Source organism: Diabrotica virgifera, chromosome 6, assembly GCF_917563875.1.
Source record: "Diabrotica virgifera virgifera chromosome 6, PGI_DIABVI_V3a".
Classification (NCBI taxonomy): Eukaryota; Metazoa; Arthropoda; class Insecta; order Coleoptera; family Chrysomelidae; genus Diabrotica; species Diabrotica virgifera.
In genome coordinates, this window is record NC_065448.1 from 36,371,727 (window position 1) to 36,398,476 (window position 26,750).

The 26,750-nt window shown below is 34.9% G+C and overlaps 1 protein-coding gene across 6 annotated transcripts in view; it reads right to left on the minus strand.

The window, feature by feature from the left end:
- The window catches only part of LOC114335171 (activating transcription factor 7-interacting protein 1), a 138,466-nt gene that overhangs the window by 10,766 nt on the left and 100,950 nt on the right, over positions 1-26,750 (minus strand). For 5 of the 6 annotated variants that reach the window (XM_050652658.1, XM_028285354.2, XM_028285350.2 and 2 more), the window contains 3 exons: positions 20,559-22,628; positions 7,932-8,605; positions 3,073-3,673 (listed from right to left, as the gene is read on the minus strand). In XM_050652658.1, coding sequence (XP_050508615.1) covers positions 3,073-3,673; positions 7,932-8,605; positions 20,559-22,628 — 3,345 coding nt within the window. The remainder of the gene's footprint in view (positions 1-3,072; positions 3,674-7,931; positions 8,606-20,558; positions 22,629-26,750) is intronic. The other variant, XM_028285353.2, reaches the window with a different exon arrangement.

A 26,750-nucleotide genomic window follows, 5' to 3' on the forward strand; every position in this document is an offset into this window, starting at 1 on the left:
CCTCCGCAATGTACAATAATTAGCCGCGAGCCTTTATTTGCAGGCATTTCCGGTATGCACATGCTTGAACCATCTGTCCATCCTTTCTTTACTGTATCGTGGGTATCATACCAAGTTTCATCTAAATAATAAATTCTCCTATTTTCTTGCCTATATTTAGTCATTTCTTCTAGGTACATATTACGTCTGTTGACTATTCTTTGGCTTTCCATAATTGCTTGACGTTTATTTATTTTTTTTTTAACTTAAAGCCCATTTTTTTATCCAATTTTGAAGAGTTTTCTTACAGCAGTTCATATTTCGACCGGTTGTTTCCAATTTCTTTCTTATTATTTCTATTGTAGGTATTTCATTGCTTTTGTAGCAGTGCGTATATTGTGGTTTTGAATAGTTTTATGAGTGAAGGATTTAAAGGTCTTGAAAATTTGTAGTCACATCGTTTCTTGCGATGATAGGGTTTATTTTTAACTATTTTATATACATTAGAAAGTGGAATTTCTGTTAAATCAGAGGTGGCTTGTGCCAATAGTGTTTCATCGAAGCCGAATTTCGTACGTAGATTTTTGTATACATTCAAACATACTTGCTGTGTTTCTGCATTTAAATGCATTCGAATCTTCTTTACGAGCTCTCTTTTTTAGTAATTACATTCACACTAGTACTGGCAATTTCTACAATATCAGCGTTATCGTACGCGATATTTACATTATCCCACGGGCGCCACATCACTATTCACATTAATTAAATTACAATAATTAACACTTGACACTCTCCAAAAGAAATACTAAACCAATATTCAAAATAATTACAGCAACAAAACACTCGTATCACTTAACACACGTACACTCCAGTACTAACACACTGCTAGCTACCGAACTAAAACTAAGATTTTGCACGAAACTTGTGAATAGATATGCGGGAGGTCTGACCGTAAAAACACAGATGCTTTCAAAGGGCCGCTTCTTAAACGTTTGACCTAATATCTATATTTGAAGAATATCATATTTCACCGGCTTAAAGCTATTCCACAGTATTTTTTACTTGGACAATACTCGATATTGAGTCTCCAGTATTCTGTCTATGCCAGAAGAGCTGAGACTAGTCTCAGGTTGGTGTTTAGTGAAAAAGCAAATATCTACTTAATCAAAAATGAGCGTGCGACATTGGACCGATGATAAAACTTCGAAATTAATTTCTCTTTACGAATACCAAGAATTCCTATGAAATTTTTACCACAAGTTATACAGGAATCGCGAAAAAAAATGAGTTTGTATGATGAGTTTTCAATAAACTTTAACAATTGTGATGCAAACGAAATACAAACTAAGTTATACAATTTAAATTTATATTCTCGTAAATCTGGCGTTTTACTAAGTCTAAATGTGGTCCAAATTGCAGAGCAGACATTCGAATAAAATTCAGTACTTCTTTTTTAACTCTTTATCGTTTTTGCACAATCGTATACGCAATTGAAGGGGTAAAAACCAAAAAGGTCGTAAGTGACATTTAAAAAAAAATGATTTAAGCGCATATATCGAAAGTTAAAACTAAACATTACTTGCTGGCAAAATGATCCAATTGATTTTTAATCGTTCTGCACCATCTCTTGGTAAAAGGAAAAATTAAGTTTACAGATGTTCTCTTTTCAGTAGTGGCAAAGTGATCCAAGCGCGCTTAGACCGTTATGCCGCTGATTATTGTCAGATTTTGTTGATTCTTATCCACGTTGTTTTTGCAAGTTTAGTATAGTTTTCCAAAACTTCCAAAAAGTTTAAAGTATATTCCATGAAACAAAATGATTTTGTCATGGTGTGATCCAAAAAAAGACATGGAAAAGCGACCAATAAAATGGCGAGAAATCGTGTGGTTTGAGTACGGACATGAAAACTTTTTATTCCTTTTGTTCCATACAACGAGGCATGCAAATAATTGCCTTGCTTTCCAATCTGAAAAGTGCTCATTACTTAACGTAGGTAGACCAAATTTATCTCTGGAGAATTTAAACCAACACCTGTATAGAGCCGTTTTGGAAATTCCATATGCTAAGTGGGAAAGCCTTATTCAGCTGTTGCCTTTTATTCCCCCAGTTCATCATACTTTTTACCAAAATATGTCCCATCAACCCAAAAAGAAAAAAAAATATGCAACAGAAAGTAAGTCAACAACGACGGAAACTTTATGGAGGAAAATGTCCAAGAAGAAAATAATGATCTTGACATTTACTCTGACTACGATAATTAATAATTTTTAATATTGTTTACTATTACAATAAAGTTTTCTTACTGAGAAATCATCTTTTCTAAAAAAAAAAATTAAAGAAAAAATAGAACCAAAGAGGTCTAAGTGACTTTTTTTTAAACAAACAAGCATGTAACAACATTTTGTGAAACGTAATTAAACACTTAAATATATTATGCGTTTTTTTTTTCTAAAAAACCCCATATATAAAATATCTTCATAGATTTTACAATAAGCAATTAACTTTAACATTGAATATCTCCAAACGAACATAACGGCACTTAAATCCTTTTGGTTTTTACCCCTTCAATTATAAAAGCTAGTGCTCGACTCGAATCGATTTTGAAGAATGAAAATATGTATACGCTATATGCGCGATGAAGTCATACAGTCGGCTGTGTGTTGACTCTCGTACTCTCTCTCGACACGGAATTGTCTTGGTCTCGAGACTAAAAAGTCACCAGCAAGTCTTCCATGCCGATCTCTAGACCGCAAGTGATCTCAAATGGACAATACCTCGAGACTAATATTGAGATTTTCTCTCGAGATTTTATCTAAGTGGACAGTTAGCTTAAGACATGATTTCCAAATATTTCTCAAGAATATAGGTAACAAATATAATCAAAATAACTCCATTTTGGCGTTACGCATTATACCGTTACGAATAGTGCCGTTACGAATTGACAGCGTTACTATTTGTGGGGTTACGAACTGTCGATGCCTTGTTACGGTTACAACAAACGCAATTTCCATTGCATATGTTATTGGTAGTGGGTAAAGTTTTAAAGGGCGATATAATGGAGTCAGAGATAACATAAATAATTGTTGACTTACTTATGACTCCATTTGGGAAATTAACAAGCAAAGCCTTCGGACCATTCGTATTTGTGTTATTTCCGACCCCACTCTGGGGTAGGACATACATAATTTGCGTAGTACCTGGCGACGTTACAACAGGAAGATTTATGCTATTCTTCATTTGAGCCGAGCTCACTCGAACAGCCTGCGCCGTCACTCCTCGAGGGGACAGCTTCGTTCCTACGGGAGAGCTTGCAACGGCGACAGTTTTCTGTTGGTTGGCGTTCATCTTGGCTGCGTTTTTGACTTTCGCGACCTGCGCGGGGGATTTCTTTTGTATTAAATTATTTTTACTAATAATTTTGACTGATGTGCCTAATTTGGTATTTATCGGTTTTTTTTGTACATTATTTTTTACAGCTACTGGTTTGGCTGTGGCTGTTTTTTCATCTTCGTCGGTTAAGTCGATTACTCCTGGAGCTGATGGCTTTTGAGGTTCACTAGGTTTTATCCTCAAAGGAGGAACCCGTTTGGTTGCTGGAGAAGTAGGGGTGGGTGATGGACGTGTTTGCAGAGCTTGGGATAATATTGGTGCGGCTGGAGATGTTTTTCTCGGCGAGGCAGGGGTTATAGTAGTCTAAAACAGAAAAAAAAGAAACAAAATTATTACTAGAAATAAGTTTTACAAAATACAATAATTGTTTTAACAGTTTTCTTATATTTATTAATTTTTACCGTTTTTAAAAATTATAAACATTTATTTATGTCCTAATGTCCACCAAAATAAATGTATGAATAATGTAAATACTCTAAACGAAAATATCGTTGAAGCTATTCGAGAGGCCCAAGTAAAATGCTGCCTTAAGACAAGCCAAGACGAAAAAATATCCGTTGAAACAAAGCAACTAATGGAAACTAAAAGAAAAATCAAAGGAAACGAAAGAATTGACGAAGAAAAACTGTGAAAAATAAAAAAATAAGTATCAAAAGCTATCAGGAATGATAAGGAAATTTAAAAATGAAAATGTTCCACCGAACTATAGAAGAGAATAAAAGTTTGAAAGTCCTGAGAAGACGGTTAAGCAATGGAAAATGTGAAACACACAAACTAAAGAACAAAGAACGAGTTCAAACATCAAATAAAGAAGGATTACTACACATATTTAAAGACTTCTATCAAGAACTATACACAAGTCAAAAAGAAGACCAAACGAATTTAGAAGTCGCCGCATCACGCAAAATTATCAACCAGGGTTCAAACCTCATGCCAGAGATCACACTAAGCGAAATCCAGGACACGATGAAGAAGATGAAAAACAACAAAGCACCAGGAGAAAATGGAGTCGTAACAGAAGCTATTAAGATGGACGGACGTGCCCTTCTCATCTCAACCAAATAAAAATTTTGTTTAACCTTTGTCTAACAGATTTTTGGACACCGAGAACAAGCTGGCTTCCGCTCCAAAATTCGGAACAAACTATCACCTGCAAGCAGCAAAAAAAAAGCCTTGATAGGAAAATCGCTCACTTATCGATACTTATATACACTTATATTGGTAGGGGAGCCCAAGTGGGGATTTTTGCAGTTACTCGAGCGCGTCAGATTATCATATGGGGAGAAACCTGGTACCCTGCAGATGCAGATGGACCTCTACCGTATATTGGCTCTTAACACAGGGGAGTTCGTTAAGGGGGGCCCGAAACGAAAATCTACCCTTAAAAAATCTCGAAATTGTCAGATTAAGATAAGGTAAGTTAAGTACATGCAAAAGAGTGTATATTTCAAAAATCTGACGATTTGAGCCGGGCGTAAGGAAATGGGTGAGTGCCAAAATTTCACAAGAAAAAGCGAATATTTCGCGAAATGAATGACATATCAAAAAACTAAAAAATATGTATTCATAATTTTTTGAAAATCTATCGAATGATATCAAACACGACTTCCCATGGAGAGGAGTGGGGGTAAATTTAGTATTTTAAATAAGAATCCCGCGATATTTCGCGAAGTAAACATCAGATCGAAAAACTGTAAAATACACTTATTCAATATTTTTGAAAAATCTATCGAATGGCACCAAACACGACCCCCCACGGAAGTGGGGTGGGGGGTTACTTTAAAATCTTAAATAGAAGCCCTCATTTTTTATTGCCGATTTGTATTCCTTACTTAAAAATAAGTAACTTTTATTCGAAACATTTTTTAGAATTATGGATAGATGGCGTTATAATCAGAAAAAACGATTGTTGGAAATGGAAAATTAAATTAAATAATGGCAAGCGCCCACTAAAATGGAAAACTTTACTTAATTTTTTTTTGGTTTTAGGACCTACTCTTCACACCCCAATAGGTCCCCAAAGCACTCGAGTGACTGCACATTTAGCATACTTTGCTCCCATACCATATAATTGTCTTCGTATACTTTCACAGAGCCTTCGACACTGTGGAACTAGACAGCATTATAACTGCTCTCAACAAAAGTAGACTAGACAACCGCTTTACAAAGTTAGTACAAACATTGTACCAGAATGCCACAATGCGTGTAAAATTACATGATTCTTCTTCTTCTTGTGCCTTCTTCTAACGAAGGTTGGAGATAACTTTTTTAAATGCTTCTCTGTGTTTTGCAACGTAAAATATCTGTTGAACACTGAGGTTAGTCCAATCTCTGATATTCCTCAGCCAAGATTTCTTCTTTCTTCGCAAGCCTTTTTTTCCCTCTACTCTTCCTTGCATGATGACGTGTAGCAGAGAGTATTTATCATTACGAAGTATGTGGTACAGATACGATGTTTTTCTTATTTTAATTGTGTTCATAAGCTTCCTGCCATTACAAATTACATGATAGCACCAGAGAAATACATACCAAGCGAGGTGTAAGACAGAACGACACTCTCTCATCTAAATTATTTATAACGGTCCTCGAATAAGCCTTTAACATGCTAAAGTGGGAAAATAGGGGAATAAAAATAGATGGGGAAATGCTCAATCATCCGCGTTTTGCTGAAGTTATAGTACTTATCACCGAAGATCTGGGTGAAACAAAACAAATACTACAAGTATTAGAAGACGCATGTTCAACAATAGGTCTAAAAATGAACCCCAGTAAGACCAAATTTATGAAAAATTTAGTTCCCAATGAACACCTAACCATCCAAAATCAAGTGGTCGAATTGACAGAAAGTACATATTTATATCTCAGTCATGAAATCAGAATAAGCAAGGATAAGCAGACCTTTGAATTTCAGTGACGAATAACACTTGGGCGGCGTATGTTTCAATAAGAGACATATTGAAGAGCAAAATTTAAGAGACATTTGACCAATGCGTTCTTCCTATTGTATGCCCGATCTATAAAAAAGGCCGTTTGACTAATAAAAAAGGAGACAAACTCCAGTGCAAAAACTACCGTGGAATCTCTCTACTATGTAGAGCATATAAAGTCCTCACGTATATTATAAACCAGCGGCTCCAACCACTAGCAGAAAATATTATTGGAGAGTATCAGGCGGGCTTCCGACGGGGAATATCGACACTGGATCAAATATTTACAGTCAGACAGATCAAACAGATCTTGAGCAAAGCATGGGAACACGATGTTGATGTTCACAACGTGTTTGTAGACTTCAAACAGGCATACGACTCAGTCAAAAGGAACAAACTATACTATATATTGGCTGAATTGGCAATACCACACAAGCTAATAGGACTCATTAAAGCCACAATGGATGAAACTCAGGCATGTGTACGAATACAAAACCACCGGACAGACTTTTTCAACATTTCGCAGGGACTAAAGCAGGGAGATGGGCTGGCCCCAACATTGTTTAACCTGGCACTGGAGTATGCTGTTAGGCAAATGCAAACTAGACGAGGAAATCTACTGACCAACCGAACGGTTCAACTGGCCGCTAATGCTGATGATATTAATATTATGAATAGAACATCAACAGGAGCACAGGAAACATATGCATACAAACAAAAATGCTAGGTCTGGAAATTAACACAGAAAAAACAAAAATAATTACTCAGACGAGAAGAAATATAGTCCCAGAAAACATTATACATGAAGATGACATTGAAACGGTTGAAAAGTTTACATACCTGGGAGTAGAAATATATGCCGATGGATCAGAAGATGGAGAAATACGGAAGAGAATAACGCAGGCAAACAGATCTTATTTTGCCCTCTCCCATATATTTCGGTCTAAAAGTGTCCACCGAAATACAAAGATGAGAATCTATAAAACCTTAATTCGACCAATAACATGCTAAGACAGTGAAGCCTGGGTCCTGAAAGAAAGATCCAAAAACAAACTCGACACATTCGAAAGGAAAGTACTTAGGAGAATACTAGGACCTGTGAGGGAAAACGGAATCTTCAGAAGTCGATACAACAACGAGCTTTATCAACTTTATAAGGAAACGCCTCTGTCAGACATGCCCTGTCGGACATGTGATAAGAATGGGAGAGGATAGGCTACCAAAACGAGCACTGAATGCTAGAGTGCAAGGAAAGAGACCGGTTGGGAAGCCACGAAAGCGCTGGGAAGACACAGTAAACAGCGACGCACAAGCCCTTTTAGGAGTCCATGTATGGAGAAGAGCAGCCACAGACAGGCAAGGGTGGAGGCAAAAAATAAAGGAGACCAAGGCTCAATTTGGGCTGTAGTGCCGTAGAAGAAAAAGAAGTTCTTCCTATTATGACTTAGAGAGCAGAAACTCTCACGTTCACAAAAACAACTCTAAAAATGCGAGTGGCACAATAAAGATCGATTCTCGGCGTGTATTAACAAAAAAGTGTTTAGGTTTTTATTGAAAAAAGTGGAACAGTATAGATATTTTCGATGTGTATAGTTTGTTAGATATACTATGTATAAATAAGAAAAATATATTACCTTTGCTCCTTGAACATTATTAGGTTTTTGAACAACTCTTGGACGATTCACACCACTTGCAGCAGTATTTGTAGTAGTAGTTGCTGTTTTATTAGTAGCTACAGGTACTGTGAACGTCTTCCTCTTGTTTGGGTCTTCCGAAACATTCAGTTTAACCTGTAAGCCTACCGACCGTGTAATTTTCAAAGGAACTAACGGTTTCATGGTACCATGAACACGAATATCGTTCATGAGTTTCTTATGAACGATATCGAGATCTTTGGCTTGCTTAGAGATTTGTTGAACCTCTTTTCGTAAGTTATCTATTATTTGTGCTTGTCTTAATATAATTTGATGTAGTTCTCCAGCCTCTGATTTATGAATAATTGCTTCACAAATTTTTTGTAGACAAAATTGTTCTAAATCCGACCTGGTTAGGGTTTCCTCTCCTAAATTCTTTTCCCTCATGTATTTTTCGAAAGCGGTAAGGGTTTTGATTTTACGCTTTTTTTCTTCCCCCGGTTTCGCCTTTGTTTTGTCTTTTTTATCTTTGCTTTTTTCTGACACGGTGTCATCTTCAGATCTTTTTAGTTTTTTCTTAGCTCCTGTTTCAGTATCACTATCTGGTAACGGCCGTTTTCCAATGGGAGTAGATTCAGCAGATTCAGTAGATTCAGTGGATTCAGTTGGTTCTTCTAAAATAAATTATATAAATTTATAATGGTTCAAGTAGACCTATAATAGTATATTATGCAACGATCATTTAATGATGGTCATTATGAAGCGAGTATGAGGGATACGAAACGAGCCGCCTAACAGCGAGTTTCGTATAGAGTACGAGCTTCATAATCATAATTAAATGCAAGTTGTATACACGATTTTTTCTATGATCATTCACAACAAAAAATATATTCAAATATATTAATTTTGTAACGCAAACAAATTAAGTAGTTTGTCAGTTTGACAGTGTGTTCACATATTGAGAACTGTGAATTGTGAAAGCGTATGTATTTGACTCGCCATTGGTCACTGCGCGTGCGTCACCTTTATCGCGATTGCCATATCGCGATTCTATTGGTTAAAAGTCTGTATCGTAATGAAAATCTGTATCATAATGAAGATACAGATAGTGAAATCATAATTTATTATATTATAGTATGAGAATAGAAAAATAAATTTTATGGGTCTACTTGAACCCAGCTAATTAAACAAATTTTATTTTATGAATAAAACACTTCTTGACATTCACTGTTAGCCCGTATTCTTGTCCAAATTCTGCTATTCTGGTCACCAGCCTCTGAAGATCCCCAATATTTTCAGCTAAGATGACAGTGTCATCCGCATATCTAACGTTGTTAATGGGAACTCCATTTACCTTTATTCCAGCTGTTTCACTCTCAAGAGCTTTTTTCAAGATCTCTTCCGAGTAGGCATTAGAATTGGCGACAACACGCATCCCTGTCTCACTCCACGTCTGATTTCAATTTCCTCTGACAGCTGGTCGTTAACACGTACTTTTACTCGTTGTTTATAGTATAAATTCGATATAACCCTGAGCTCATTGTAGTCCAACTTCTTTGCTTCCAGGACATGCATTAATTGTTCATGTCGTACTTTATCGAATGCTTTATTATACTCAATAAAACACGCATATATATCTTGATTGACGTCCAGGCACCTTTGTATAAGTATGTTAAGTGGAAAAAGAGCTTCACGAGTTCCCAGGCCTTTGCGAAACCCAAACTGCGTATCATTAATATCTATGTCCAGTTTATGATATATTCGGTTATGGATGACTTTCAGTAGCAACTTTAGCACATGGGACATCAAACTAATGGTGCGGTAGTCGCCGCATTCTCTTGCGTTTTTCTTTTTAGGGAGGCAAATAAAGATCGACGTCAACCATTTATTTGGGTAATGTGCCTGAGCTATAAATTTTGTTTAAAGAGTACCACTAAAACATCAATATGCTGCTCATCTATAATTTTTAAAAGGTCGATAGGAGCATGTCAGGTCCTGGGCTTTTCCTGTTCTTCATTGTTTTTAACGCATGTATTATTTCTTCCTTTGTAATATCTGGACCTATTTCTCCTGAAGTAAGTTCTATGTGTTCCAGGTACCCTTTTTCATCAACGAACAGTTCATCGATGTATTCTGCCCAACGTTGTACTTTCTCATCGGTCTCTGTTATAGCAACCCCGTGTCTATCCAGAAGTGCACCAGTGAGATTCTGCTTTCTTAGTCCAGCCATTTCTTTGACTTTCTTATGTAGGTTAAATAGATCGTATCTTTTTTGGAGGTCCTCGATCTCTTTGCATTTCTCTTCAAAGTGTTTTTCTTTTGCCTGCTTTATCATCTTGCTTATCTCGTGGTTAATCTCCCTGTATTTATTGTCATCTTTGTTCTTATATTGTCTCCATTGTTCCATCATATTCAGTATCTCGTCGTTCATCCATTCCTCTTTTCTCCTTATGGAAGTCTTTAGTATATCTTTACAAGGTTCTAGTATGCAATGTTTTAGTTGCTCCCAGTGCTCGTCAATGTCATTGGTGTCTATGTTCAGCTCTCTACAGTTCGTATGCAGTTCGTGTTGAAGACATTCTTTTACGTTGGGTTCTTTAAGCTTACTTATGTCTATTGTAGCAGTTCTCTGATGTCTTTTAATATTTTTAAGTGTGAGTGTAATTTTGGCGATAAGTGGGTTGTGATCTGAGGCCACGTCTGCTCCGGGATATGCTTTTACGGCTTTAACAGCATTACGGTATCTTTCGTTTATCATAATGTAGTCTATCTGGTTCCTAACTACCTTCTCCGATGAATCTGCGGGCGATCGCCATGTATACAGTCGTCCGTTGGGTAGTTTGAAAACTGTGTTTGTAATAATGAAGTTCTGCTCTTGGCAAAATTGTAGTAGACGATCCCCTTTCTCATTGCGATTTCCCAGACCATATTTTCCTACACACTTTCCGCTTTGCCCCTTTACAATCTTTGCATTGAAATCACCTAGGACTATCGTGATTTCTCTGCTTTTTGTTTTTTTCAGTGCTTCTTCGATATGCTGATAAAATAATTCTAGTTCTTCTTCATTGGCATTCGTCGTAGGAGCATATACTTGTATCAGGTTCAACGTGGCGTGAGATGTCTCTAATTGTAGTAACATTACACTTTCTGATATGGCGACAAACCCTTTCACTGCTCTGTTAGATATTTTATTAACAATTATTGCCACGCCGTGTCTATGTTGGTTGTCATCGCTACCTAAATAATACATTGTAGCTTCTGCTGTTGAGAAGCAGCCCGAGTTAGGCCACCTGGCTTCAATGATAACCAGTACATCAATATTCAACCTGTTCATCTCTTGAATGATATTGTGCATATTACCAGGCTGAAACATGCTCTGAACATTCCAGGTTCCAATTTTAGTATTTGACAGTCTTATTCTCTCGTCTCCGCTTTTGTGACAAGGAATTCGCTGATTAACGACCTGAGAGGCCTTGTCTTTTCCTCCCCTGCCGGATCTTGGCTTCCGAGGGCCATAATCAGTATCACTGTTGTTGGTTTCTACCACCATGATGATTGTACTAGGGATATCCATATGGATCTTTAATGTAGTGGTTTCCCCTTGCCTTCTACATCCCTATGCCGTTGACCATTACTTGGTTCTTCCGCCTTCGGGGCCGATTTCTCAACCTCTAAATATAATCACTTACATGTAAAACTGTATGACAGATATCCGTCGCATCGGGCGTTGCATTGGGTCAGACAAACATGTTTCTGCCTTTAAAAACATCAGATATGCAGATGGCACAGAGATCATGGCTGAAAGTATCGAATATTTTTATTTCCTTATAGATCGAGTCACTAGAGTGCTTCAATAACGGACTTGGCATTAATGCATCAAAGATAAAGTTACTTGTGGTTAGTAAACAAGATATTGGGCCTCTACAATTAATTGTCAACAATGAACCAATTACAAAAGTTAACGATTTTAAATACCCAAGATGTTGGATAAACGAAACACTATACTAAATTTAAATTCAATATGCAGTGGAAATAAATAAACCAAGACACGTTAAATGCTACTAGGAGCACTCCCGAATCATAATTTACAATGTACATACATTGTAAATCCCAAATAATGATTTCCAAAGTTTATACATTGTAAATTATGATTCGGGAGTGCTCCTAGTAGCATTTAAAGTGTCTTGGTTTGTTTATTTCTACTGCATCTTGAATTTAAATTTAGATTAAATCCTGATGAAGAAATTAAAACTTAGATAGAAATTGCAAGAGGAGCATTTATGAACCTTACGATCTATACTGTGTAATTCTCAGCTGAACTTACAACTAAGAATCAAGTTCCTAAAATGTTATGTGTATCCTGTATTACTGTATAGATATGAAACTGGGATCATGCAGATTAATATAATTAACAAATTAGAAGCCTTCGAGACGTGGTAATATCGTAGAATGCTCAAAATTTCATGGGTTCAACGCATTTCAAACATATAAGTCTTAGCCTAAGCGAACGGCTCCACGAGCGACAAGTTTACGCCAGCAGTAGCCGTAAAACGAACTTAACGTTCCGCGGAACGGAATAGGAATAGCCGAACTGAACCGACTACGCACAAGTCCTGTAGTCGGTTCAGTTCGGTTATTCCTATTCCGTTCCGCGGGACCTTAAGACTTAAGTTAAGGCTTAAGTTCGTTTTACGGCTACTGCTGGCATAAACTTGTCGCTCGTGGAGCCGTTCGCTAAGGCCAGACTGAGCTGTAAATAAATATCGCGTAGCAACATCGAACGGCAGCAGGCAAACAGCTTATTTTGCCCTCTCCCATATACATTAAGATCTCTTTTTATGCGATTTTGAAGTTATGCGGTTTGTATTTCATCCAAAAACTTCTATTATTAATAACTAGTATAATTAATATTAACTATTCCCATCCAGATGTCATTAATCTGAGGGTTTGCAATTCGGGTATTCCCCTTCTTCCATGATGTAGCATGTAGCTATTACATCAATCTGAGTTTCGCATTGAAAGGTATAACCTGTAATTCTTTTGAAATTAAATTTAAATGTTTAAGTATTTAAGAGTTTAACGCTCGGTTTCATAATCAGTTAAAGTGGTCTTTAAATTTTAAGTTAGTACCTTTATCAATGCAATTAATATGGGTAAATGTCAACGTTAAAGTGAACTTTAGTTAATGTTCACTTTAAGTTGATTCTGAAACAGGGCGTAAATGTTGCTGATTTCAAGTTGCAGTGTAATAAACAGCTCATTTTGATTTCTGGATTGAAACATTTAATTAAGTGTCATAAAGATTTATGTTTCATTAGAAGAGGTTTTTGCAATTTCAATATCGTTAGTTTGCGTTTTTAATTCCTTCTTTAAGATTTTATTTGCCCTAATGAAGAAAAAAACAACACATACAATTTTTGGTGGACAAACGTCCACCATTTTATGTGATTTTAGAAAACTACGGAACGTATCCCTACTTTTTCAATGCAAGTAAAGTCTTTTTTTATGCGATTTTTTATGCGCTTTTCTGTAGAACGTATCCACCGCATAAAACGAGCCCTTACTGTATTTCGGTCTAAAAGTGTCCACCGAAATACAAAGATGAGAATCTATAAAACTTTAATTCGACCAATAACATGCTATGGCAGTGAAGCCTGGTGTAAGGAAATGTGTGATGTTAATGCCTTCTGGGTCCAAATTAATTAAAACTCTCTTTCTTGGTTCAGATGCATTATATTTACAATCAACTCCATCAATGACTAACCATAACAACGTGTTTACATATAACAGTAACGACCTACCTTACATTAACTAAATATTGAGTACAATAATAATATCTATATCATGGGACATTCACTTTTATATAGAACAAACTATTTCAACATCACGAGCGGCCTCGGTCATGGGCGATCGCTTATATTATTTACTTTGGTTATTAACTTTCAATAAAAACATCTTTTTGTACAGGGTGATACTATAATACTACACTGGGTCCTGAAAGAAACATCCAAAAACAAACTCGACACATTCGAAAGGAAAGTACTGAGGAGAATCCTAGGACCTGTGAGGGAAAACGGAACCTTCAGAAGTCGATACAACAACGAAATTTATCAACTTTATAAATAAGGAAGCACCCCTGTCAGACTTCATTAGAATAAAAAGATTGCAATGGGCCGGACATGTGATAAGAATGGGAGAGGATAGGCTACCAAAAAGAGCACTGAATGCTAGAATGCAGGGAAAGAGACCGGTTAGAAAGTCATGAAAGCGCTGGGAAGACACAGTAAACAGCGACGCACAAGCCCTTTTAGGAGTCCGTGTATGGAGAAGAACAGCCATAGACAAGCAAGGATAGAGGCAAAAAATAAAGGAGGCCAAGGCTCAATTTGGGCTGTAGTGCCGTAGAAGAAGAAGAACATCGAACGGGCCTATCTTCGGCGTCTGTCGCAAACGAATGGACCTGGGTCTAAATTTGTAGCTCATCTAGCCACAACAACGACCAAAACACTGTATTTACATCTCGCGACACACGCCGTAATTTACATCCCCGTCTGGCCATGCTTTGTACGACGGCTACTGCCGCTTCATTTTACAGCGCTTACTGCTCTTAGCTAACGGCTCTACGAGCGATAAATTTACGCCAGCAGTAGCATTAAAATTACGGCGGCAGCACAATTGTAAAATCATGGCTCCATGAGAGCGACAATTTACAACGTGCATAGCGCCGCACGTGTTAATCTTACAACAAAAGGAACTTTCAGAAGTGACCATCCCCATATAAAATTTAGGTATAAACTGGTAGCTTGTGACGTTTGAAACGTTACACACTCCCTCTACCAGGGAAAAAAAAATTGAAGATCAACTGAAAAATTCTTTTGAGATAACACCCCATCAGCTACCAAAAGCCATAAGTATAATCCAGAATTGTTAGTTTTTGGCAAGAATTTGAATATATTTGTTAATGCAATTATTTTTTTTTTGTTATTTTTCATCATTTGCAAATCATATTTATGCATTTTTATACATATATTTTGTTCTCTAGTGTAGATCACTGGTATGCATTTGATGGAAGTAACATTTGTATTATGTATCATCATCTCTCTCTCTTTATTGGCTTGTTGGTAAGTCTTTTAGGACTAGTTTTATGCAGTTTTTTCAAACCCTTTGGTGTAGAACTTTGTCTTATTTGGCTTTCCATATAGTTGGTACTTATTTTTTTAATGGTTTATCTATAGTTGCACTTGCATTTCTTTTTATTAACTTTTACGTATATTATCTTTATATACTTATGCTTTTACTTATCTTGTTATATTGATTATTATTTTTATTACCTTACTTTCCGTACTCGAGTTACTTGTTGTTTTGTTCGAGATTTAGTTCTTAGTAGCTCCACTAGCTATTTATTTATTTTATTTATGATGTGATATCCATTGTATTTACTCAAATTTGATTATATGACTTTTATATTATACAGGGTGTCCAGAAACTCTACCGAGAAACGAAGACAGGAGATTCCTCAGATAATTTTAAGACAATTTAACCCAATTTACCTAGTCCGAAAATGCTTCCTAAAGCTAGAGCTCTTTGAAGATGGCGTCTTTTAACTAGTTTTTCTTAAATACCTCCAGAACGCTTCTAGTTAGAAAAACGAAAATTGGTACACATATTTAACTTCCAGAGTTTAATCGATTTCATCTATTGTGAATTTCTCGTACCAGTCATAGGCGTCCGTTTTGGGTGGGGCAACGGTTACTTTATCGCATAACCTTTTTGTCTTTAACTTTTAAGCATTTCTGATATTGGATTATTAAATTGTGGGGTATTCTAGTACTAAAAGCTAATCTTACTTTAAGTCGGTAGGACACACCGTTTTCTAGAAAAATCGATTTGAAAACTTTTCGTTTTGTGAATATAAAAAAAAATAAAAAAAAACTATTTAGAAAAACGAAAACTGGTACGTTTATGTATATTCCAGAGATGAATCGATTTCATTAATTGCGAATTTCTAATACCGGTCATATGCGCCCGTTTTGGGTAGGCCAACGGTTATTTTATCGTATAACTTTTTGTCTTTAATATTTAAGAATTTTTGACACTAAATTATTAAATTATGAGGTATTCTAGCTCTAAAAGTTACTCTTGCTTAAAGTTAGTAAAATACACCGTTATTTTTGAAAATATTTTTCAATTTTTTTATCAAATTCAGGAAACGAAAAATTTTCAAATCGATTTTTCTAGAAAACGGTGTGTCCTACCGATTTAAAGCAAGAGTACCTTTTAGTACTAGAATACCTCACAATTTAATAATCCAGTATCAAAAATGCTTAAAAGTTAAAGACAAAAAAGTTATGCGATAAAATATCCGTTGCCCCACCCAAAACGGACGCCTATGACTGGTACTAGAAATTCACAATAAATGGAATCGATTTAACTCTGGAATATAAATATGTGTACCAATTTTCGTTTTTCTAACTAGAAGCGTTCTGGAGGTATTTAAGAAAAACTAGTTCAAAGACGCCATCTTCAAAGAACTCTAGCTCCCTTAGGAAGCATTTTCGGACTAGGTGAATTTGGTTAAATTGTCTTAAAATTATCTAAGGAATCTCCTGTCTTCGTTTGTCGGTAGAGTTTCTGGACACCCTGTATATCTAGATACCTAAATATTTGCAATTCATTTTTAATGTCTACATTATTTCACTGTGGTTACGTACTTACTTTTGGATTATTGATTATTTCTTAGACTTTATACAGTTTTAAATTGATTACATATTTTTTTAAATTATATCTATTTTTTTTATCCAGAGATACTCTCTGTAGTCATTTATTTATAATAATTGAATAATTTTAGTGTGATGAATACTACAATTCATTGGGTAATATTTTTATTTTCCCCAGAGTAACATCTGAAAATTATTTTGATACTTTAAATTTTTTTATGATTAATAATTTAAATTAACGATATACATTGACTTAATAATTACTTTATTATAAGTATTTATTTTTGATTTGTTCTGAACGATTACTACTGCATATATTTATTTCTGGTTAGAACTTTGTCCTCTTGTTTTCTTTAAGAAAAATTTCTCACCTGTGTTCGAAGTTTTTCTGATGAGTGGAGGGAGTGTGTAACATTCCTGTTTTCTTTGAGAAAAATTTCTCACTTGTGTTCAAAATTTTTCTGATGGGTGAGAGGAGTATGTAACGTTACAAACGTCACATCTTTGATACTTTATTTTTAAATAATTATTCTACTTTATTTTCTTTAATATATCATTAGTAATAATTTTCTTCAATTCGTTTTAACTTGCTTTTTCGTTAAAAACTAGTTTGGCGCCCGTTCTATAATAATAGGCAACCCTATTTACATTGTATCATCTCTTGTGTTCCATGTTCTTTATTTCGGTCCAAGGTTCGTTGTCATGTCGTTTTAATGACAGTGACAGCCCCCGTATTTCATTCTCAAAATGGTGGTGGAAATGTCATAAAAGGCAAATAAGCTTCAAAATTAAATCATTTTTATTTCAAATCATCTTCCTCTTGGGGTGAGTTTTCATACAGGTTTTTTTAATAATTTCTTACAGTCATTATATTCCATCCATACCTAGCATCTTGATAACATTTTTTCTAATTTTATATCTAACCTCCAATGTCAAAAGCATGGTTTCTGATATTTTAGTTTTAAATATATTATCTTTTTAATTTACATGTATGCACGTTTAGTAATCAAATTTTAACTATTCTCCTCATCTAAATTCCATTTAATTTATTGTCATTTGCTGCTCTTTCTGACGATTAGAATGACGTTGGTTATTAACTTCTTGATTGTTGATATGTGTTTTACTGTTACAGTTTTTGGAAAGAAATCAAGATTTTCTCCCTTCGGGAGCTTCAAGCCATCCACACCGGTGATGGAACTAGGGCTATATAAAGATTGACCATGACATCCGGACTACAGCACCTAACATCTACATCTGCAGGGGCCTAGGGCCGAAGATCCGCACAGGCCTACAAGAAGTCTACAGCAGTACCATACGACATCAAGAAGTTACCATCAGCTACCAAAAACCATAAGTATAATCCAGAATTGTTAGTTTTTGGCACGAATTTGAATAAGGCAATTTACTAAGTCATATTTTTATTATATTTTTATGAACAATAAACATGATTAGTTAAAAATACTGTTTTGTTTGCTTCCATTCCAAACTTTCATAGTTCATTTCTAAGATTAGGACAAGACGAACACACACCTGAGTGACTGAGCTAAGCTGAGGTGTAACGATGGCTATCTTAGATGATTGAGGTAATATTTTCGAATACTATTTCAATTAACTGGGGTAGCCAATCGCGTATTTGGTTACAAGCTTTACCCCCTGGACCTATCAGTCTGCGACATGACCTTGACGACGCGCCTGTTTCCGAGCTTGAACGACAACTTACAGCTCCGTGTTACAGTATTATCGCTGTTGGTTTCATTTATCACGCTTCATTTTACTGCTACTGCTGGCGTAAATTTGTTGCTCGTGGAGCCGTTCGCTTACGGCGCCATAAATTATCGCCTGTCTGGCCTTACGCTTAAACAGAATAGGTCAAGCCGAAGATGACTTGACATGATGATAAAAAAGAGAAAACTTAAATATCTGGGGCACATAATGAGAGGTAGCAGATACTGGATACTGCAATTAACACTCAACGGAAAGATCAAGAGGAAAAACGGAATTGGTAGGAAGAAATATTCACTGCTTCAAAGCGATGCATGATACAGACGAATTGTTAAGTGCCGCGCAAATTCCTATCGCATTCCAAAAAAACTAATGTCAACACCTTGACCGATTTGTGGACACGAATTCAATGTGGTTATATTTAATGTCTCATATTTCCTAAACCTGTTAGCCGATTTAAGTGATTTTTCGAACATATTATAGCCTGATTCTTTAAAAATACCACTGTAATAATATTGTTGCTAAACAGGTAAATTTTCATTATATACCGGGTGCGGGTGTATTAATCAAACTGTGTTTTTTTCTTAAAGTTTGCATCACCCTGTGGAATATTCTAGCATTTATAAAATACTCAAATAAAAACCCAACTATAGCCTCAGGTTTTCTTAACATTCTGTTTTTTGATTCATTCGTTTATGTTGGATAATAAAAAGGTTAGGTACTTTAACAACTAGACATCTTCTTCATCAATACACGGTGTTTTTAAATAAGTGCGACAAACTTTAAGGGGTAATTCTGCATGAAAAAATAGTGACAGTTGGCTTTATAAACGTATGTCTGCAAATGTTTCGTTTACGAGATACGGGATGTTGAATTTTTTCTTACAAACTGACGATTTATTTATTGCTTTAAAACCAGTTGAGATATGCAAATGAAATTTGGTAGGTTTTAAGAGATAGTTATTGCGGATTTTTTTAAATAAAATTAAGAATTTTATATTTACCATTAGCGTGCATACGGGTAATATGATCGGTCATATTACACGTATGCGCGCTATTGGTGAATATTAAATTCTTAATTGTATGTCAAAAAATCCGCAATAACTATCTCTTAAAACTTACTAAATTTCATTTGCATCTCTCAACCGGTTTTAAAGCAATAAAATAAATCGTCAGTTTGTAAGAAAAAATTCAACATCCCTTATCTCGGAAACGAAACATTTGCGAACATACGTTTATAAGGCCAACTGTCATTATTTTTCATGCAGAATTACACCTTAAAGTTTGTCGCACTTATTTAGAAACACCGTGTATTGATGAAGAACATGTCTAGTTGTTAAAGTACGTAACTTTTTTATTATCCAACATAAACAAATGAATAAAAAAAACAGAATATTAAGAAAACCTAAGGCTATAGTTGAGTTTTAATTTCAGTATTTTATCAATGCTAGAATATTCCACAGGGTGATGCAAACTTTGAGAAAAAACACAGTTTGATTGGTACACCCGGTATATAATGAAAATTTACATGTTTAGCAACAATATTATTACAGTGGTATTTTTAAAGAATCAGGCTATAACATGTTCGAAAAATCACTTAAATCGGCTAACAGGTTTAGGAAATATGAGACATCAAAAATGACCAAATTTTTAAGTGGACCGATTTCTATGCACGTAAGTTTAGTTGAAGGCGAAGAGTCCTCACACTTTCAACGTTCGTTCATAAATTTCCTTTGCTTTTAAACCTTTCAAAAATAAAAATTCAATCACTGCACGATGCTTGATTGTTTCCATAGTAAAAAATACTGTGACCCGTCGATAATAAATGGCTTGTAAACGAAGAATGAAATAACAGATTGAAATGAAACTTCACACATGTTCATATGAAGAGTGTACCAATATCACAAAATAAAATTAGGCTAGTAGCAAAACGCCCTCTCTCATCGAATCGCAAAACTTATTGAACAACCTAGTATAATATTACACTAAACTAAATGGTTCGTTTTTATCGTGTTCTCGAAGCTACACATTAAAAAAATAAAATTGGATCCTTTGAAGAATGCAACCCTAAATATAAATATAAGTTTTCAATGGACTAATGGGACCCACTTAACTTTTTAGTTGAGTATATATTAGAAATATCTCAATAATTTTATAATTTAATAAATTATTATTTATTTAAAACTTACCTTCAGTAATTTTTTCCGTGGGAGTCTTTTCCGTGGGTTCATTTAAATCTCCTTTAAGAGTTTCATCTAAAGCTGATTCAGTCTTACTATCTGTGCCCAAAATGGAATTATCATTGCTGTTCATTTCTGACAATTCGTCAGCGCTCAAAAGATGACTTTCAGTCTCACTCTGTTCATTTTCAGTTGCTTCATTTTCTTTATTCTCGCTATCACTAGTGTTAACACTGATCATATCGGCATTACTCATATCTTGATCACACGAATTAGAGTTTCCTTCATCACATTCAATGGTTTCATCTTTATCACTTGAAATTGGATCTGGATCATCAGGATCATCTGGATCATCCGGATCATCTTGATCTACTTCCATTTCTTCATCATTATCTCCTCTTTCCTCGTCTTGTTCATTTTCTTGTTCATCATTTTCGATCGCAGCTATTTGCGCCTCAGCTATTTCTCTTATGGCGTAAGTATTATCTTCATCAATGTCTCTTATTACAGAAATGTTTAACAAATTCTCCTCTTCAATATGCTTGTTGGATTCAGCTTCTCCTGCTTTAGAATCAACCGTTTTTTCAGAAATTTCTTTATTGGAATCTGCATTTTTATCTGATGAAAGTTCATCTTTAGATTCCGTAGAATCAGATATTTGATCATCCTTCATATGTGTATCATTATCGACCAGATCATCAAGTTTTTTGTCAGCATCATCGACGTCTTTAGATAGAAGTGTATCATCGATTTTACTATTTTCTTCGACAGTTTCCTTCACAGAAGAATGTGTACTGTCGTTTGTCTCATCCATTTTATTTTCTTCGACAATTTCCTTCATAGAAGAATCCGTATTATCGATTGTTTCATCCATTTTATCACTTTTTTCGACAGCTTCCTTCATAGAAGAACCTGTACTAGTCAATTCAGTGGCATTTTCTTCCGTAACCTTTTCAACTGTCTCAAGATCTGATTGCGATTCTTCAATTGGACAGGTTAAATTGTTATCTTTACTACTTTCATTTTCATCTTCTAACATACAAAGATCATCATCAAGTTCGTTGATGTTTTCTTCTTCATTTTCGTGGATTTTAATTTTATCATCTTCGCTAATTTCTTTATTAAGTTCTTGGTCTAAAACATTGTCTTCGGTAGGTTCGCATCCATTAACTTGATCAGTAGTACTTTCCGCATCGATATCTTCAATAATGGTAGATGTATCTATATTAGCATCTTGATTATTCTCGCTTTCTTCTGTTACATCGTTAGTCTGATCATTCTCATTTGAAGGTTCATGGTTTAAAATATCGTTTTCCTTAACTGGAACTCTATTTTCTGAATCGTCATCCTCCTTAATGGTAGCTGCATCTATATTAACATTTTGATCATTATCACTTTTATTGTTGCTTTCTTCTTTTAAATCATTAGTCTCTAAATCATGATCCCCATCAATGTTTTCCAAATCATCATTAACATTGTTCTTTAAATCATTATCATTATTCTCTAAACCATTATCATTTGTAGGGCTGAGATCATCTGAACAAGTTTCTTTATTTTCAGTTGCTACGCAATCTTCTATGGAGTTTTCTTTTATGTCTTTATTTACTTCGGTAATTTCATTACACTCTAGTTTGGAATTTTCAATATTGGCCTCTTTCGAGTCTTCTTCACAACCAGGCTCAGTTTCATTTATTTCATTTTCGATTTTATTTTCGGTAATATTGGCCTCTTTTGAGTCTTCTTCACAACCAGGCTCAGTTTCATTTATTTCATTTTCGATTTTATTTTCGGTATCATCAGGGGTACTTTCTGTTGTTTTATCTTCTAAAATCTCATTATTTCCTAATAATTCATCATCTCCATTTAAATTATCTATCCGATTATCTTTATTTAAATTATCTATACCATCTAGCTTTGCCTCTTCTTCACTAAGTTTAACTTCATTTACAACATTGTTTTTAGAAACATCGCTGTCTTTTTTGTTGCTGCATTCATCCACGTCCATTCCTTCATCGCGTGTGTCGAACTTATTTAGTATGGCATCTTCATCTTCTTCGTTTAGTTCAGATATTTCCATGCCTAAAAAAGAAACAAAGATTAGACATTCTATTTGTTACATTAAAACGTAGGTATAATAATCAGAACCAGATATTAAAAAAAAAACAGTTTCCATGAAAAGATTAAAAGCCTTATTACAGTTGAAAGATTTTAAGATGTCGGTGGGGATGGCGTCTATGCGTAATATTATAGTCGGTATATGAGAAAGTATTCGAAATAGTGAAATAACAAAATTTATATTATTTGTTATTTCATAATTTCTAATACTCTCTCGTACACTGACAATAATACTGCGCATAGACGCCATACTCACTGGCACCTTTAGAATCATTCAACTGTTAGTGCAGTCACTGAAGGTTTTCACCTCCGATTTCGTTGAACCTCCATCGATTTTCATGAAAATTGTAGTTAGTAACAAATTGTAGTTAGAGGATACCTCAAGGAACAAAGGTAACATGATGCCAACTTGCCCTTTTACTCTGGGGGTGGATGCCACCCCTTCTCGGGGGTGAAAATGATTTTATTAAAAATAATACCACAAATCGATAGAGGGACAAATTCTAAGCAAAATTTATTATATAAAATTACTAATATAAATAAATACTTTTTGAGTTATTAAAGATCAAAAATTTTACTTTTTCGTAAAAAATGCATGTTTTAAAACTGTTTTTCACGTATAACTCAAAAACATAAGCTTTTATAAAAAAGTTATTATTACCAAAATTGAAGATAATAAAAAATTTAATACACTCCTCACTTAAAGAACGAATCTAATGTTAATTCAAAGTGAGTTATGAGTAATTGAATATAAACTTTTTTCGATGAGTACTCAAATCTAAGTATTCAAGCTTAAATAACGGGAAACCGATGCATTTTATAAAATATAATATTTACTTACACTTGTGAAAGTACTTCGGAATACCTATTAAATGAGCTCCAGATAAAGTTAATAGCAAAATTAAGGAAGTTACTTATGATGAAAATAAGAGAACCTTTTCGAATTTTTTAGGAAAAAGTGAAAAATAAAACATACATTTCCACAAAAATTAAAATTTATAGTAATCCTTACAAGAATTTCTTTATATTAGGATAAATAATTTCAACAATTTTAACCGGTTTAGAATGCATATTTTTGAAAAAAATATATAATTTGAAGCAGAGCCGGCCCGTGGGTAATATTTCACCTGTGCGAATTACTATTGTGCCCCCCCCCCCCCGGTGTGGGGCAACTGGTTTTGAAAAGTTCAACTTTATAGGAAAATCATAGTAGTAAAAGTCATTTATAGTAAAAGGAAAGTAGTATACAACAAGTTATACAATTAGATTTTATTTAAAAAAGTCATCCAAAAGTTACAAAAGTATGGCAATGAGCCATGATACATATTGTGTTTTTATGTTATAGATAGGCTAAGTTGAACAAAGTTAACTTTCCGAGATTTTCTCTGGGCAAACTCATTAACAATTGCATTAACATCAATATTTTCGAGCACTGCAAACTCAATTGACATCAAAGCTAGTCCCACCAATCTGTCTTGCGACATTGAAGACCTCAGATAATTTTTTATTATTTTCAACTTGGAGAAACTTCTTTCTCCACTCGTGACAGACACTGGGAGAGTAAGAAGGATTCGCAGTGCTACACACAGATTAGGAAAGTTCTCCACAAATTCGTTGTCTGCTAAGTAGCTCAACATGTCAACTGGGCCTTTGATTTTGCCTTTGTCTTCTTTTCGACATTCTGAATCATGCTGTTGACAAGTTTCAATTCAGAATATAGTTAAGACCATCAATTTCACTGTGCTGGCCATCAGTGAGAGCAGTGTGTAGGTCCTTGCAGCATTTTAATAAGGTTTTGTCATCACTTGTGGTGTTTGAATGTAGAAACCTAAAGCCCAGCCGCATACCAAAGAAACATGAAACGAAAAACATGTTTCATGAACCTAAAACACTGCTAAACAAATCTCAAAGTCCGCCTACCAATGAAACGAGTGTGATTCATGCTCATGACACATTTTTATTTTCGGAGAGTTTCACAAATGGGCGGACGTTTATTTGTTTAGCACTGTTTTATTTCCATGAAACGTAATTTACGTTTCATGTTTCTTTGGTGTGCGGCTGGGCAAACAGTTGGTGGTAGTTTTGAAGCTGCTCAAATCTGTCGCCTAGAGAAGAGATACACTGATCCAAGACCGCGTAGAAGAATTTAGTTTTGAACACGATTTCAGGATCAAGAACTGTTTCATCACTTGATTCATAAGAAAACACTCTTCTTTTTTCTCGGCCGCAGTTCACTTTCTTTAGGGAATTTGGGGTCAACTTCAATCATTTCGGCCACTTCTCTGCAATCGACTAATATTCTGTTGAATCCTGCATCACTCCTTGTTTCTTGAAAAAATTGCTTCGTTGAAGAAATCAAAGCAAGAGAGTTTGCTATGTTCATGTCAACCTCTTGAAGTTTCTTGTCTGAATTGTCAACAACAACTGACGATGTACTTGCACTAGCACAATCAATGACATTTGTTGTACTCATAAAACTGGAACTTAGTTTATTAACAAAAAAAATTTTTTCAACAAAACAGTCCGCTTCTTATTTTCTATAACTTGCTCTTTTTTTCTTTTCCTATAAAAGGCACCCCGAAGGGTTTTTCTTGTCTGCCATTGTTTACAGTCACTCCAATCCAAACGAGGCACAAGGCAAGGCTAAAATGAAAACTCACTTGTACTTGGCGGCAGTTCTGTCTAGCGGCTGACCCACTACTTTGTCCGTTGTGCCGTGTAATTTGGGTTGCCTATATGAAATTGAATCGGCAAAATGGGCATATAAATAATACCAGCAGTATTCCACCACACATACAATAATTATGTCTTGTCTATAATAAAATTAAAACTTACTAAGGCTTTCTGAAATATTACTAATTCATCATAAATGAGTGAATAATTGACTTAAAAAATTGACATAATTTAAATAATTTATCGCTTTTTAATTTTTTTGGGAGGGGAAAATTCGCCCCACACCCTTGGCGCCCTGTGCGGGCGCACGGCTCGCACGGCCCTCGGGCCGGGTCTGATTTGAAGAAGAGATGATTTAAAAATCAGAATTTTGAAAATTATCGTAATATTCATTTTTTTTATAGTAACTCCAAAAATACTCAACATACGAAAAAATGATATAATAACCAAATTTTAGTTTTTCCTTTATCAAATATTTTACCAACACTCCGGTGTAAAAAAATCGATCCACTAAAAATTTGGTCATTTTTGATGTTTAGAATTTCCTAAACCTGTTGTCCGATTTAAGCGATTTTTTACCACGTTATAGCCTTATTCATTGGCAATAACGCTGTAATAATATTGTTGCTAGACAGTCAAACTGTCATTGTATACCGGGTGTACGAATCAAACTGTGCTTTTTTCTCAAAGTTGGCATCACCCTGTGGATTATTCTATCATTTATAAAATACTGAAATTAAAACCCAACTATAGCCTCAGGTTTTCTTCACATTTTGTCTTTCTATTCATTCGCTTATGTTGGATAATAAAAAAGTTAGGTACTTTAACAACTGGCCATGTTCGTCATCAGTACAGGGTGTTTTCTAAATAAGTGCGACAAACTTTAAGGGGTAATTTTACATGAGAAAATAATGACAATTTGCTTTATAATCATATGTCCGCAAACGCTTCGTTTTCTAGATACGGGATGTTCAATTTTTTTTACAAACTGACGATTTATTTATTGCTTTAAAACCAGTTAAGATATGCAAATGAAATTTGGTGGGTTTTAAGACGTAGTTATTGCACATTTTTTAACATGCAATTAAAAATTATATATTCACCATTGGCGTGCGTACGGGTAATATTATCGGCCATAATACCCGTTTGCGCGCTAATGGTGAATATTGAATTCTTAATTGTATGTCAAAAAATGTGCAATAACTACGTCTTAAAACCCACCAAATAAGCGAACAAAATATTAAGAAAACCTGAGGCTATATTTGGGTTTTAATTTCAGTATTTTATAAATGCTAGAATAATCCACAGGGTGATGCGAACTTTGAGAAAAAAACACAGTTTGATTCGTAGACCCGGTATACAATGACAGTTTGACTGTCTAGCAATAATATTATTACAGCGATATTGTCAATG